Below are 15,439 nucleotides of genomic sequence, written 5' to 3' on the forward strand. Positions count from 1 at the left end.
AAATGTAATATTAAATAACTGTTAATATTTAAAACTGTTAAACAAACCAGAATATGTTTTATACTAAAGTAGCCACATTTCTACACTGTCTTCATGAGGAAGAGTCACCTGGAATAGTTTTCTCAGAGTCTTGAAGGAGTTCCTGGTGCTGAAGAATAGTTGCTGCTTTTCCTTCACACTGTGAAGCTCCAGCTTATCCACAATCATCTCAGTTGGGGTTAAGTCATGGGACTTTGGGGGACCATAATTTTTGTTTAACATGTAATTCCAGAATTTTCCTTTATTTGTCTTTATTATTAATCTACAATGTAGAAAATGAATTAAGTAAAAACACTTAATGAGAAAGTGTGTCCAAATTTTAAGTAGTAATGTATCACAAAGGAAAACAATGCAATATATTGCAATGTCAATACTTTGTCCCAGCCCTACTGTATTCCAACATATACACATATAGTCTCTGAACCCCTGGTCTAATTCTGTGTTCCAATTGAACTAGTATGTTCAAATTTCAACTGGATTGCTCTCACAAATCTATTTAGATAATTGGATGAGCCTCACCATCCCAAGTCCAGAATCAAAGATGGCTGCCACATTTTTATAAAGGTCTTCTTTAGTTAACTTTGATGAGCGACTTCTGTACTCAACGCTGTGTTTAAGGGCATTTTACATCTCTAAAACACCAGAACAGAAACCAGTTAGTTTCGGTTCTCAATGCAGTTTAGTGACTGGACGCATTAAAGAACTTTACTATATTCTGTCAACATCACCTATGTGGGCGGAGTCTCTCCAGAGCCCTGACATTTAAAACAAGGCATTAATAACTTAAAAAGTGCACAAGACGCTTATTAAAAACCACTGTTTACATCCCATACCGCTAGCTTCAGCTCCGTGTGCTGCTATCACTGTACTGATAATGACAGACATATATACATAAACTGTGCATAGCCTGCCTTCTGGCGCCGGCTGCTACGCTATGCGGAGTATATGTATATATGTATATTTTTAATAAGCTTCTTGTGCACTTTTTAAGTTATTAATGTCTCGTTTTAAATGTCAGAGCTCTCTGGATTCTAGCAAGGAGTGTGAAGCTACTTTGTCCCTGGATAACGGTGTAAAAAGCGATTTATCGGGGAAAAATAACGCCCGTCACCCAGTCTGAAGGGTGTTTAGATAAACTGTTAAAATTTCTCGATCTCAGAATGCTGTGAGAGAACGGAGGTGAGCTATTCATCAAAGGTAAGTACTTTTTTATCATGTTTAACTACATAAGTCCATTTAACACAAGAGTTCCACTTTAAGCCACTTCTGTTGCAAAAATTCAAGCAGTTCAGATTGGTTTGATGGCTTTTGATCATGCATCTTCCTCTTGTTTGTATTCCAGAGGTTTTTAATTTGGTAAAATCAAATAAACTCATAATTTTTAAGTGGTCTCTTATTTTTTCCAGAGCTGTATCACAAAATTGATAAATTGTCCAACCCCTATCTTTTACTGTAACATCACACACCAAAAAGCACTGACTGCAAACACTGTTCTCAATATACACTGCCATAGCAACGCATACACACACACATACCATCTGGCCTGGACATGACAGCAGGACAGCAAAACACACATACACACACTTATCAGTGAGCACGGAAACTGACCAACCAGTGAGCAACAGAAATTCATTAATTATTAATTTATTTCAGAGTGAGAAAAAGAGAGAAAGAGAGAAAGAGAGAGAGATAGGGAGTTTCTTTCACTATGGGACACAGCAGGTGCACATATGATGTAATTGATTTAACACACACACACACACACACACACACACACACACACAGGTGATAAGGAGCTGATTACTGGATGCTATGGAAACAGACTGGCAGCTGCTTTGATAAACTCAGTGTGTGCTCTGCTTTGTGAGCCCCGCCCCAAAAACCACCTGCTATTACACCCAGATGTAGTTACGGACAGGTGTTAGCCATCTGAACAGCGATGATGTCATCAAATGCACATGCACACACAAAGACAAGCTGGTTCAGGAGACCACCCCCTGCTTGGCCCATTCTAGTGTGTGTTCTGCTCCTACTAATCCGGGTCAGATTTCTGTAAAGCACCTTAGCTAAAGGATGATTCTTAAAGCATCATGTTTATCACTCTCTCTCCACCAGAAGAGTGGAGATCAGACATATACTCCACAGCCTACATGCAGGTCATCATTCTCTCATCTCTTACAACTAAACACAAAGTGTATTTAAAACCGATATATGTATATAAGCTCTGTTCTGATAGGATGCCTTGTATTTCGGCAAGTTCAAAAAACAGATCAGGAAAAAACACTCTTTAGGTTGGTTAGACAAACTGCTGTAGGCTGAATGGGTGGAGCTAACTGCTGGAGCATTAATGGGTGGAGCTAACTGCTGTAGCCTGAATGGGTGGAGCTAACTGCGTAACTTCAGGTAACAGAACTAAACTGAATCACTCTGAACTGAATCAGTGATTCTGAATATTTTGGGCCTCTAGCCGGGCCCTGCTTTTGAGTTTGTGTGTGTGTGTGTTTGTGTGTGTGTGTGTTTGTGTATGTGTGTGTATGTGTGTGTGCAGTAATATGGAGCAGCCGGGGGCCCTGAGAACCACTGACTTAAACATATAACATCCATAACATAATACATATGCGCGCACATACATAGGTGCACATACACACAGACACAAACACACACACAGACACACACTCACACAGGTTTCTTTATTTTAAATAGTGTGTGTTTCTCTGTTCTGCTTTCTCCCAGCTCCTGACAGGAAATGGGGGGTGACCTCTGATCTCCTGAGGCCCCAAAAACCCTGCGCACACACACACACACACCTTACATTCCTTTATTACTCTCTGTTGTAAAGTGAATTTATTTATGCATATATTCAGTTGTTTCGGTTTTGACAATGTAACTTACAGTGATTAACGTTGTTGAGGTCTATTTATCTTACTATTTATTATTATAATATTAAATTTTAGTTTAATATTAGTAATATAAAAGCCAAAATAAAAACGGCTATTAGTTCTTTTTGCTGTGTAATTGATTTGTCTACTTTTTAAAAAAATCTATAATATAACATATTTAGATTTATCATCTGTTTTACATGGTAACTTAGTTCATGTATGGTTTAATTGTTACTGTCCCATTTGCACAGAGATATGTGCAATACTATATAAGGTAATGGGTATGTGTATTTGCTGCTCTGTGTTATTTATCGTTGTTTATGGAACTTTTTTGGTAAGACTGGATTGCATGTTAAGCAGATGTGCTTATAAAAACTGTTAAACTGACCTAAGTGTCGTCTTCAGAGGTCTATATCTCCAGCTTACTTATCAACTAGCTTTAGGCTAGTTATTTTGTCACATATTTGAAATGTTTTATTATTGGAATCCAGCCTGTGCCCGTGGGATGGTCTGGAGCAACCATGAGGACCTAACCCCCAGACTCACTGTGCTCAGTGCTGAGTGTTAGCTGGAGGTACATAAAGCTGGGCTGTGGGTTTCTATGGAGTGCTGGAGATCCGTGCAGTATGATGAGTTGGAGTGATGCTCTTACAGTCTTGTAGCTAAAAGCAATCAAATACTCTTCACAGCAACGTTTCAACTATCAGTGGGAATCACAGGGCATTTAATGATGTAATATTTTTACAATACAATTCCCACAATAATGATTACATCATGATATTGTTGTCTATGATATGACACGGCATCTGTGTCACTGAAGAGGAAAAAAATATTCTTAAATAAGCAAATGAAGAGAAATAAAGCAGATACTTTATTAAGTCAAATTGGGGGCCAGTCTTTGGAAGTTTAGAGCACCTATGTTTCAATTTCAATAAAAACTTCGACATTTGGGCGCCACATATCAATAATAAATCCCAAACAAAAACTATACGATATATTATGATATCAATATTTTATCCAATCCCTAGCAATTCCAGCATTCTTAGCCTTCCTAAAAGAGTGGAGGCTGTTATTGCAGGTGGATATTTGCATCAAAAGCCCAAATTCAAATAAGATAAGAACAACCTGAATTCACCATTTGACTCCTCAAACACAAGCCTTTCTCTCAGCCAGTCATAACCCAGCACAGCACTCTGTATGTGTGTGTGTGTGTGTGTGTGTGGACTGTCAGCAGATAAAAGCGGATGAGGTGGACACTGATAAGGAAAGTAAGTTTAGGGTGACTTTAAAAGGAACTTAAACATGGAAGAGAAACTGCAGGATTTCAGTCTGAGATAATAAACCACACAGGGAATTTCACACTGCTGAGAGAGACAGCACAGTGCAAACTCACACAGACACTTTATAAACAACCTAACTGTGCTTCCACTCACTGGCCACTTTATTGGAAACTCTCATTTTGTGCTTTTACTCACTGGCCACTTTATTGGAAACCTCTAAACCTCTACATTGTGCTTCTATTAAATGGACTCCTTGTTATGTTGGACAATATATAGTCCCATAAATAATTGTGATTAAATATATTACCATTTTATGCCTCTTTTTCTTTTTCTATTCCTTTTCTTTCTTTTTTCTCTTTTACCACAAACAATACACCACTTTATGCCAGAAAATATATTAATTATAATATAATAATAATAATGCAATTACACCTTTAAAGAGCAGTTAACTAGTAATTACTAAAATAGTAATATATTGAAATTAAAGTATATATGTTTAAACTTCCTAAAAAAAAAAGAAAATTAGAAAAAACAGTAAAACAGACAAAACTAGTCAACTAATCAACATATTTACTGTAAGATGCTCTTCTTGCTAAGGAAAACAAAATGAGCAATACAGAGGTCAACAAGATGATTGAGGCCATGTCCAAATTAAACTAATATTGTGCTTCGACAGAATTTATATTTTAATGCCAAAAACTGTTTATTGTTTCGCCATGAGTTTGGAAAACTGTCCTTACAGGCAAGTCAGTTTACTTAATGATGATTCATCAGATATGGGCAGGTCTTTCTTAAACAGTCAGTCGTGTTGAAGTTGCTGAATGTCACAATGGCCCTAGTCTTTTACTGCTTTTTGTGTATGCACCCGTTTCATGTTTAAGAATGTTCACAATCAACACACTAGGGCTGCATGATACTTGAAAAAATTGACATTGCAATGTTTTTTTTCAACAATATATATTGCGATATTAAACAATGCGCGACGTCACCAGCCCCACCCCCAACCGTGCGCTGTCTCACGTCAGAAAAAAAGAGTCAGTGCTTCGATCACTCGAAACCAGAGGAAATCAGCAAAACAACAATAATCTACCCTTTAGTGAAGCATTTAAACATTCTAAAAGGTAAATAAAAGGGTAAATGTTTGCAATTAAAAGCATGAATTCAGCTGTAACTGGAAATATCTGCGCAAAGCTGTGCCCAACTGACGTGCACGTGCATTTACAAGCACGTGCCCAGCCATATGGAGGCCTACGGTTACCTCGTGTTTACGTCTGCCAGGCTTCTCAGGCAGCAGAAGCCGGTCACTCACACAGACACAGAGACAGCGCTGTTCACTCAGAAAATTACAACTCTGTGAATCTACTTCTTGTGTCAAGAATCAAAACATTGCAACCTGACATGTGATTTGATTTAACTGCCTTAAGTGACATCGCACATCTTGACTATTGTGTATCCTGCAGCCCTATAACGCACCAAAAAACGGAGGGTACACGAGGCAGCCTTGATGCGTACATAAACACGTAGTGAGACACCAAGAATGTCTTTTGCTTAACACTCAATTTTCTCTGTTTACATGAGTGTGCGTCTGATTGGCTTGTTTACAAACACAAACATAAACAAGCCAGTGCCTCACCAGGTTGCTGACTAATGGCTGTAGCACTGAGAGCTGGGTTCTAAATGTTTAGGCAAAAAAAACTGACAGGCTAATCAGAAAGCTCACCAGATCCAGCTGCTTTAGCTCTGCCAGCTAAGCTTCTCTCTGCTGCTGAGCTGCTCCAGGTTACTGATAGAGCTTTAGACCATTTTAGCATAACTGAGGCAAAGTGCCCTGTCTCAGCCACTTAGGTAGAGAGCCTTAATGTCCTATTGCTACTGCAATGCTACCGTGAATTGGTTCTATGTTTAATCAGGCTTAGTGGCTGTTTATTTATTGGGGCGAAAAGACCCACCACATAGTGAGAAGAAAGTTTGTTGTTGCGCCGCCCTTTAACTGTTAAAAAGATCTGTATGACAGTACCTGAGCTCCGCGAGACAGTTAAAATGCTCCGCGAGACAGTTAAAATGCTCCGCGAGACAGTAGGTAAGTGTCGCAAGACAGCAGCAACAGGACAGGGAAAGTTTTTGCTCTTACTGCCTCTCCCTATAAGGCTTACAGTGTTTGTTGTTGCACCGCTAAAGTATGGAGGATGAAGAAAAAGAAATCCAACCGATTTGAAAGAATCAGAAAAAAAACGAATCGTGACCCCAAGAATCGATTCTGAATCGAATTGTAGGATTCCCAAAGATTAACAGCCCTATTAACTGTGACTGTTCTAGTCATCCAGTCCTGCCTCTAAGTATCACAAACCAGATCAGCAGCTAGCTGCGTTTCCCTCAGTACTGCCTCTATTGGGGCAATTTCCAGTTCTCTGGAAATTACCCAGATCTCTCTTGTTCACTCCCATGTTAACAGCCTTTTTTTTAGAATTTCAGGCTCTACAATGCAATCTCAATGTGTTTAATGGGTTCTGGGTGGGGATTCCAGAGTCATGTAAGTTTCCCTTAGATTGTATATAAGTTTAATGGTACTTATATACTGCTCCACACAGGAGTGGACTCATTACACCCAGTTACTTTTTCCACTTAAATCATGACCAGCAAGTGTCTCATAACTATGAGACGGTTGTTGATTAGAATTGTCCTATGCACAGCCCTGTCCTGATTTCACAGTTAGCCTGTTAGCATTGAACTGCTTACCTGGCTGCCTACCTGACCCCTCGTCCCTATAGCAGCATAAACACTTCAGCTACCAGCTACTGCAGACACTGACCCACGACTGAATGTGCAAGCCATGCTTTACATGAAGAGGGAACTGGTCAGAGGGGGGATTAATCTCTATGCTGCTTTAAAAGACAGATAAGCCAAATTTAAAAACAACAAGTGAGTGATGCAGTTTTTGAAGTGTGACTGCATTTGTATTTCCCAAACTATTTAATTGTATTTTATTTGTATTTATTGCACATCAGCCCTAATACCAATCTTTATTCTGTATCTGCTGCACCAAAATAAAATACTAAATTACATAGTTGGTGTGAAAACCTTAATATAATTTTATGATCAAAGCCGATGTCTGTAAGTTTTGAGATTTGGGGGATTGAGGGCCCTCTCTGGTGAGAATGGGTGTGATGCGGTCTCCTTTCAGAGCAGATGAATCCGATTCCATGATAATGCTAAATGATTGTGTAAAGCAAGGTGAGAATGTCTAATTAGATAGCTTATAAAACTGAACAGGTCACCATAAAATCATATCATCATAATATTTGCCCTATCCTGGGAGATTTGGCGGGAGCCACCACTAATCAGGCTATAAAGTGATCATCAACATCAGCTGACTGAAACTGTGCATCTCATGATTTAGCACTGCAGCTACAGCCTACATATGGAATGCTATTAGGTAATTAATAGCCAACATGCTAAAGAATAGATGACGCAGACAGTTTTTTTAAATGTCCCTCACACTGTGTAATAGGGATGTGCCATATCATATCGTGCGCGATAAAATCGGCAACATTTTTGAATATCGTGAACGATATTAAACCCTGAAATATCATGCCATATCACTCATCCCTAACCCTATCACAACAGGGTACGACTTTTTTTGCTGTTTTTAGCAAAAGTAAAATTCACACTGTTCTCACTTCCCATTATATATCTACTAGAGACAGATTATATCTGTCCAGTATGATTGATTTTACCGCAACACTGGATATATGGAGATATATGGAGTGTATTACTAGTATTGTGCAGTTGTGTATTCTTGGGGAAAAAAAAAATCTGTGTTTTGTCATATCGTCAAGAGTATCGTTTTTGGAAAATGCCATGACATATCGTGATATTATTTTAGGGCCATATCGCCCACCCCTACTGTGTAAAGTACATTAGCCCTGAGGCGACTCTACACTCTGCATGCACTAATGTTTGCTTTATTAGCTATATTCCTTGCAGGCTGCAGTCAGACCCATGGATAGCTGTCTTTTTCAACAGCACTAGCATTAGCTTCAGTTCCCGACTGTCTCCAGCAGCACTTTGCTGCTCTGCTACTGCAGTGAACAGTCCAGGCTATGATGCTACTTTTCCTGCCAAAACAGTGTGACCTTTCACTCACATCCAAAATAAATATCACTTGTGGGCGGAGCTTGGATCCGTCAATTAGGAACGCAGAACAACCTTTATTATCGTTTTTCTTTTTAATCAGAGAACAAATGATCTGCAGCTGGAACAGGGGGCAGCTGAAGTATGTATCCTTTTAGACAGAAAGAGAGAGAGGTAGAAGAATGCAGGGAGGGGTAAAAGGTGCCCTAGGTATCTAACCTTATAAGGGCAAGCCTGGACAATCCTGTAACTAGCAACAGAGAGAGAGAGAGAGAGAGAGAGAGAGAGAGAGAGTGATATGGTGATAAGGTATGCTGCTGATCATCCGGAGTCAAGCTCAAACCTGCTTTTACACTCTCTCTCTATCTCCATCTCTAGCTCTCTCTCACATACACACACCCACAAACACACAAATACACACGCAAACTTTATACTTTGCAACATTTTTCAGCCCCATCACCATCGTCAACACCACCACCTTCAACATTATCACCCCCATTTTTTAGGAATGCTCATCATCACCATTTTTAAAATGGTCACCACCAATACCATTATCACAACTAATGTCATCACCATAATCATTACTATCACCAACATTTTGGCCACACCATCCTTAATATCATAACCATTAGTATCATTACCTGCATCATTCCCATCACCATTACCACCATTATCATGGTTACTATCACTATCACATCACAATCACCACCATTATCATTGTCACGATGACTGTTATAATCAATGTCGCCATTACCATCACCACCATTATCATTATCATTGTCACTGACTATTATAATCACTGTTGACATTACCATCACCACAGATATTATCACTATGGCCATTGTAATTATTACCTTAATTATTATGTAATTATCATCCCCAATATTACCACCTTCACCATCACTCTCATCATGACCTTCACTAACAACTTTTACCACCATCATCATCATCACTTTTAACATCATCTTCAACAGTATTACTATTATGGCCATCACCACCATTATCAACATCATTAAATCATCACAGTTATCCCTACTGTCCAAATAAAAAAAATAAAAACATATGATGTTAAAAGTGATCATGTAAAAGATATATATATATATATATATATAGAGAGAGAGAGAGAGAGACTGTGTAATGACATCCCTCCCACTTAAACTGTAGTACTGACCTTTTAACTGAACAATAACCTATTTATCTGTGTCACACACACACACACATTACAGTCACAGAGGGTGTTAATTGGGTAGCAGTCCGCCTGTCTGCAACCAAATTCAATTTGTGTGTGTGTGTGTGTGTGTGTGTGTGTGTGTGTCCTATTAAAACACACTAGTGCCACAGGCTATATAATACACTCTACCCTGATTAACTACTCATACATGAAAAACAGCAACTAGTGACATAATACATAAATATTAATTAAGTATAAACACAATAATAATAACAACAATAATACAAACTAGGACTGTACAATCACATCAGAATCACATCAAATAATAAGATAACTACTTACAAATAATTATTGGTTTAAGGCAGACGACTAGATGTAGATCTACCCAATAATAAATAAGAAAATGGTTAGAATAAAACACTAAACAATGCTAAACAGCCAATTACAGACACGCACACACACACCTCTGTCCTTAACAACCAGCCTGTAAATGCTGTATTAACACATTCAGTATCTCAGCTTCAGCAGCATAGCTTAGCTTAGTCATTTACATTTAATCTAGTTATTTGTTCAAGCTTAGCTGCAGCTCAGCAATAGCCATGCTGTGTATGTGTGTAATTAACCGTAACTGTTAGCAAAAGCTGCTAGCTTAGAGCTTTACAGGCTAGTTTGTTTTTAGCCTTTGTGTTAGCCTTTAACTTTAACACTTTTCCTGTCTATGACTACTAGTTTATTAGTCTAATATTATTTCAGTCAGTTTTTGCATATGCTGCCCATCCAGTCTGAAACTTACGCTGTGTTCCATTTAAACTGAGAGAAAAGAAAATGAAACACAGCAATTCTACTTTTATCACAATTTCTATTCCAATAGGATGTAACAGCGTTTCAGTATAACAGCAGCTAATATTACGGACACAAATATAGTACATTGGGTGCCATTGTGAGATTGTTTTATGCCAAAATGTGAATACAGCATATATATACTACTGGTCAAAAGTTTTAAAACACCCCTAGATAGTTCTTCAGGGACAGAATACCCTGAAATGGTACAAAATCCAGCGAACTTAAATGAAACAAAAGTTAGCAGAAAACTGCAACGGATTTAAAGGAAAACAAACTAAAACCTGTGAACATGTATATTGTAAAAAAAAAAAAAAAAACTAGGAAATAAAATTATGTTTTGAAAATAAAAGGGGAAGGTGCTTTTAAGGAAACAAGTCATTGGTTAAGAACTTACAGCTGGTCTGTAGAAATGAAAAACTGTCAGATGGTGTTACTGCATTTACACAACACAACACATTCACACTTTCATCATAATAACTAGAAAAAACACAGAAACACAGAGAACTCTAAAACTACTTATGAGTCTTTCCTTTAGGGAAATTATAAATAAAACCAGAGAGCGGTGAATACTGATTCCTACTAATTCAAAAGACTCTCAGAAACTGAAGAAAACTGGTACAGGAAGGGGTCTGGCTGACCCACATGGCAATAGCGCCTTTAGCTCAGCTTAAGATTAGACTAAGTCACAGTTTCAGCAGTGAAGAATAGAATTAGAGGTCTGACATTGCTACGATGAGGAAAATAAAAAGCAGATCATCTAAGCCATGCAGAACTGCTACTGGACTACTTCTGTTATAAAACTCTTGACCAGTACTGTATTGTTCTGTACTGTAAGTGCTGAGTGCTAATGTTTCATTAAAGAGCAGAACTGTAGAAAATCAGAAAAAAAAAAAAAATGTAACGGCCTGTCATTTATTCTTGCTGCACTGCCTACCAATAACCATTTTATAGTACTTTTATTCCTGATGTTACTTACTCCAGCCCTATTTGGAACGTTTTTGAGTACTGAGATGTACCTGAGCGGTAAGTTAAGCTAAGCCTTCCTCTCGGTAGCTCTGTCCTAATGACATCATTTGGGAAAGAGGAGGCCTGAGCTTTCCACAGTCTGAGGAAAAAAAGTAAGAGTTAAAAAAAGGGAAAAGAAAAGGGGGGGTAAAGTTTTCCAGCAGTGGCGGCAGCAGCGGCAGAAGCAGCAGCGTGTGTGTTATTACCATTTTTGGGCAGCAGGCTCAGTCCCATGAAGGCCGGCCCTAACCGCAGCGTGCTTTTCCTTTTCTCCCTCCCATCTACTTTTCAAAAAAGGAGGGGTTGGAAGTGTGGGAGCGAATTTTTGAGCCCTTCCATTACTCCCAAATACTTTCTGTAGGCCTCATTCAGCCTCCTCACACACAACTCACTGGAGCACAGCACCCGCATTCTTATAGCCTACCTGTACTTATACTGTAGAACTATTTATAACGCAAGTGTGCTTACTGTTATGTGCACGTCCTACTCACAGTGGAACTGTGCATACTAAATATGGTGCGTTCTATTTGCATTATAGTTGTAGCTCTTTGCATTCATATATTTTTTTACGTATTTACTTTATTGAAAGTTTTTGTCTAATTTGTCTTAGAGCTGATTGGAAAACAAAACCCCTAAATTTCAGCACTTTTATCAACCAGCATTCAGTGCGCACACACACACACTTCAGCCCACTTTTGATGCAACTAAACACATTTCACTCTTCAGTATTGTCACTATTGCATGTTTCGCATTTCCGTTCACACCAGCCCTGAGAAAAACTCCTTGTACATCTTGTTCTTGGCAAATAAAGCTTTAGATTCTGAATCAGATTCTTCAGATTATCGACTCATGCAGCAGAGTTTCTCAATCCTGCTTCTGGAGAACATAACTCCCTTCCACACACACTTTCAGTGTTTTCCTGCTCCAACAAGCCTTTGTTGTCCACAGGAACGAGCTGCTGTGATGAACCAGGTGTGTACGGGCAGGACAGACACTGCAGAGCCCCACTCACTCCAGAGAAGTGACCACTTAGAGGGTCAGGGGGTCATCCGTGGCGTAGAGCCAAAACTATACACAAACACATACACACACACACATAGAGAGACCCCTATACACCAGACTGGAATGGGGAGCAATGCTAAACAAGATCAGATGAGAAGATAAACACACACACACACACACACACACATATATGCGGCTACAGCTCAGTGCTGGAGCTCAGGGCCTGTGGACGCAGCTGCATGCTGGAACCTGCAGCCCATCTGCTGAATATGCACACACACACACACACACACACACTTACACATACTGAATGCTACAAGTCTGGACCCAATAGTAGTGCAACAGACACTGCCTTGGACCACTCAGACTGTTTAACCTAGAACACTAGCACACACTGTTCTGTCCTAAATCACAGAGAACAATAGCCTCCAAGGGTTCTTGTTCAAGCATCCATATTTGCAGGGAAACCTCTATTTCTTCTTTTTTGTGGGGAATTCTATTACCCTATATTTGATTCTATTTGATTCTATTGATTCACCAATAACCTGCTCTTCAGTACTACAACTTACCTCTACCTGCCTCTACCTCATCTTTAGGACTAGTCCTCATCACTACCACCTTGATGGAGTACTAACACAATTCTTGGATTCTATGCTCCTTATGTCTCTACTTGGGAATGATACATCACATAATATGAATACTGCTACCGCCCATTTCTTTAAGGCTTCTATCTCCAACTACGGATATATCCTCCTCTGTAGTGATACACATCCATTCTTATAGGGCCTCTACACTCTTTTAAGTATGGTCGCTCACCTTGTTAAGACAATGGTCACCTTCTTTTATCACTACTACCTTAAAACCTCTACTTTATGGTCCTACTTCAACAGATCACTACTCTTTTATTATGGGTACTAACTTTTGCTAGAGCCACTAGCTGCACTAGTACACTACCTTTAGGGCCTTTAACTCCATCTTGAGGACTATTCCTTGGTCCACTACTAACTTTCTTGGAATAATAACCCCTTTCTAGGCTCCTTATACCAGTTCTTATGACTGCCATGTTTGACTCTATGGCTACTGCCCATTTCTTTAACTACTAGTTTAGGGACCATCAGCATCTTAATGCTTCTTTCCTATGGGTGTCATAACACTATACACTATACACTACACTATACACTACACTATATTTAAGGCCTTTATCCCCATCTTTGGGACTATTACTTGGGACACTACTAAAGTTCTAGTGCCACTACCATCTTGATGCAGCACTAACCCAGTTCTTGGACTAACAACCCTTTTCTAGGCTACTTTTGTTCACTCTTATTCCATTTATCAATCTAGGGCTACTGCCCATACTATCATCCTCTCCTCTGCAGTAATATATACAGCTCTGGAAAAAATAAGAGACCACTTAAAAATTATGAGTTTCTTTGATCTTAGCAAGACTTGAAAACCTCTGGAGTATAATCAAGAGGAAGGGGGATTACTGCTTGAATATTTGCAGCAGGAGTAAAGGCATAAAGTTATCCAAAAGCAGTGTGTAAGACTGGTGGAGGAGAACATGCCAAGATGCATAAAAACTGTGATTAAAAAACAGGGTTATTCCACCAAATATTGATTTCTAAACTCTTAAAACTTTATGAATGGGAACTTGTTTTCTTTGCATTGTTTTAAGGTCTGAAAGCTTTGCGTCTCTTTTGTTATTTCAGCCATTTCTTATTTTCTGCAAATAAACGTTCTAAATGGAACGTTCTATTTGGAATTTGGGAGAAATGTTGTCCGTAGTTTATAGAATAAAACAACAATGTCCATTTTACTCAAACATATACCTATGAAGAGCAAAATCAGAGAAACTGATTTAGAAACTGAAGTGGTCTCTTAACTTTTTCCCAGAGCTGTATATCCATCTAGGTCCTCTCACCATCTCAATGCTCCTTTCCTATAGGCACTAACTTTTTCAGGGCATCATACCCTTTATAGAACCACTGTACCCCTTTTGGCACCACTGCTATTATCGCTACCATTCCATTCTAGAGACACTAGCTGCACATCAGCACTACATTTAGGGCCTTTATGGCTACAACCCCTACTTTAGTGCTTTTAAGTCCAGTTTAGAGACTACTGCTTCACTACCAAGTCCATTCCAGACCCCTCTTTAGTGCTAATGCCCCTCCTCCCCTCCTCCCCTCATCCCATCCTCCTTAAGCTGCTCTCCTACCTTCCTCTGCTGTTTCTCCCAGGCTGGGTCCAGGAGCATGTCCCTGTCCCAGTCGTCCTCCTGCTGCATGTAGTCGTTCTCATCTCCATCATAGTGCTGGTGATGGTGATGGTGTTGGTGGTGGTGATCCATACTGACTGTAAGTGAGGCTGGTAGGTAGAGAAGCTGCTGCTGCTGCTGAACACTCGACACTCTGAACAACTCGCCCGAGCTGATAATAATAACGACACTGTAGCTTCTACTGCCTCAGCCTGCCTGTCTCTCTCTTTCTCTCTTCCTCTCCCTCTATCTATCTATCTCTCTCTCTCTTTCCTCTCGTCTCTCTGCCTAGCTGCGTGTAGGCAGAACCTCCAGCGTGAGCAACTGGGGGCAGAAACTTCGCTGTAAAGGGAGGGGAGAGTTGGGGAAAGCGGGGGGGGCGGCGTTGGGCTGACGCGGCATGGATTCTCATTGGCTGATGATCACGTGTCCCAAATCCCCGCCCCTTTTGGCTGCAGAGCAAGCTGCTATTGGACAATGCGCATGTCAGTCTCTGTATATACACATATGTGTCAGTTCAGAAGCGCAGGGGTTAAAAAATCTGCAGTAATTACTCCCGAGTCTTTCCGAGGAGTCGGTTCCTCAAGATTCGTTCGCTTGAAAGAGTCGACTCCTTGTGCTCTGAACTGTGTAACTGTTTCTTATTGTGCTGCAAATGATTCTAAAAGGTTCTGTGCAGGGTTCAGTCTAATCATTTAAAAATCCTTACACAGATTAGTAATTGATATTAATTAAGTAATTATACACTATATGGCCAAAAGTACAGTACTAAGCATAAATTTGTACACACCTTAAATTCTGGGATTTTTCATCATTGTAAAATGTTCTG

At 39.5% G+C, this 15,439-nt stretch overlaps 1 protein-coding gene across 9 annotated transcripts in view; it reads right to left on the bottom strand.

The window, feature by feature from the left end:
* actn1 (actinin, alpha 1) overlaps positions 1–14,953 on the bottom strand; it is a 56,107-nt gene extending 41,154 nt beyond the window's left edge. For 7 of the 9 annotated variants that reach the window (XR_007439929.1, XR_007439930.1, XM_007247578.4 and 4 more), the window contains exon 1: positions 14,572–14,952. Coding sequence is in view for 7 of the 9 variants with exons in the window: in XM_007247578.4 (XP_007247640.3) it covers positions 14,572–14,703 (132 nt within the window). In the remaining 2 variants the exon portion in view is untranslated. Of the gene's footprint in view, positions 1–14,571 lie in introns of all 9 variants that reach the window. The other 2 variants (XM_015605400.3, XM_022685020.2) reach the window with 1 other exon arrangement.
* Positions 14,954–15,439: the final 486 nt, after the last annotated feature.

Source organism: Astyanax mexicanus, chromosome 7 (assembly GCF_023375975.1).
Source record: "Astyanax mexicanus isolate ESR-SI-001 chromosome 7, AstMex3_surface, whole genome shotgun sequence".
NCBI classification, from domain to species: Eukaryota; Metazoa; Chordata; class Actinopteri; order Characiformes; family Acestrorhamphidae; genus Astyanax; species Astyanax mexicanus.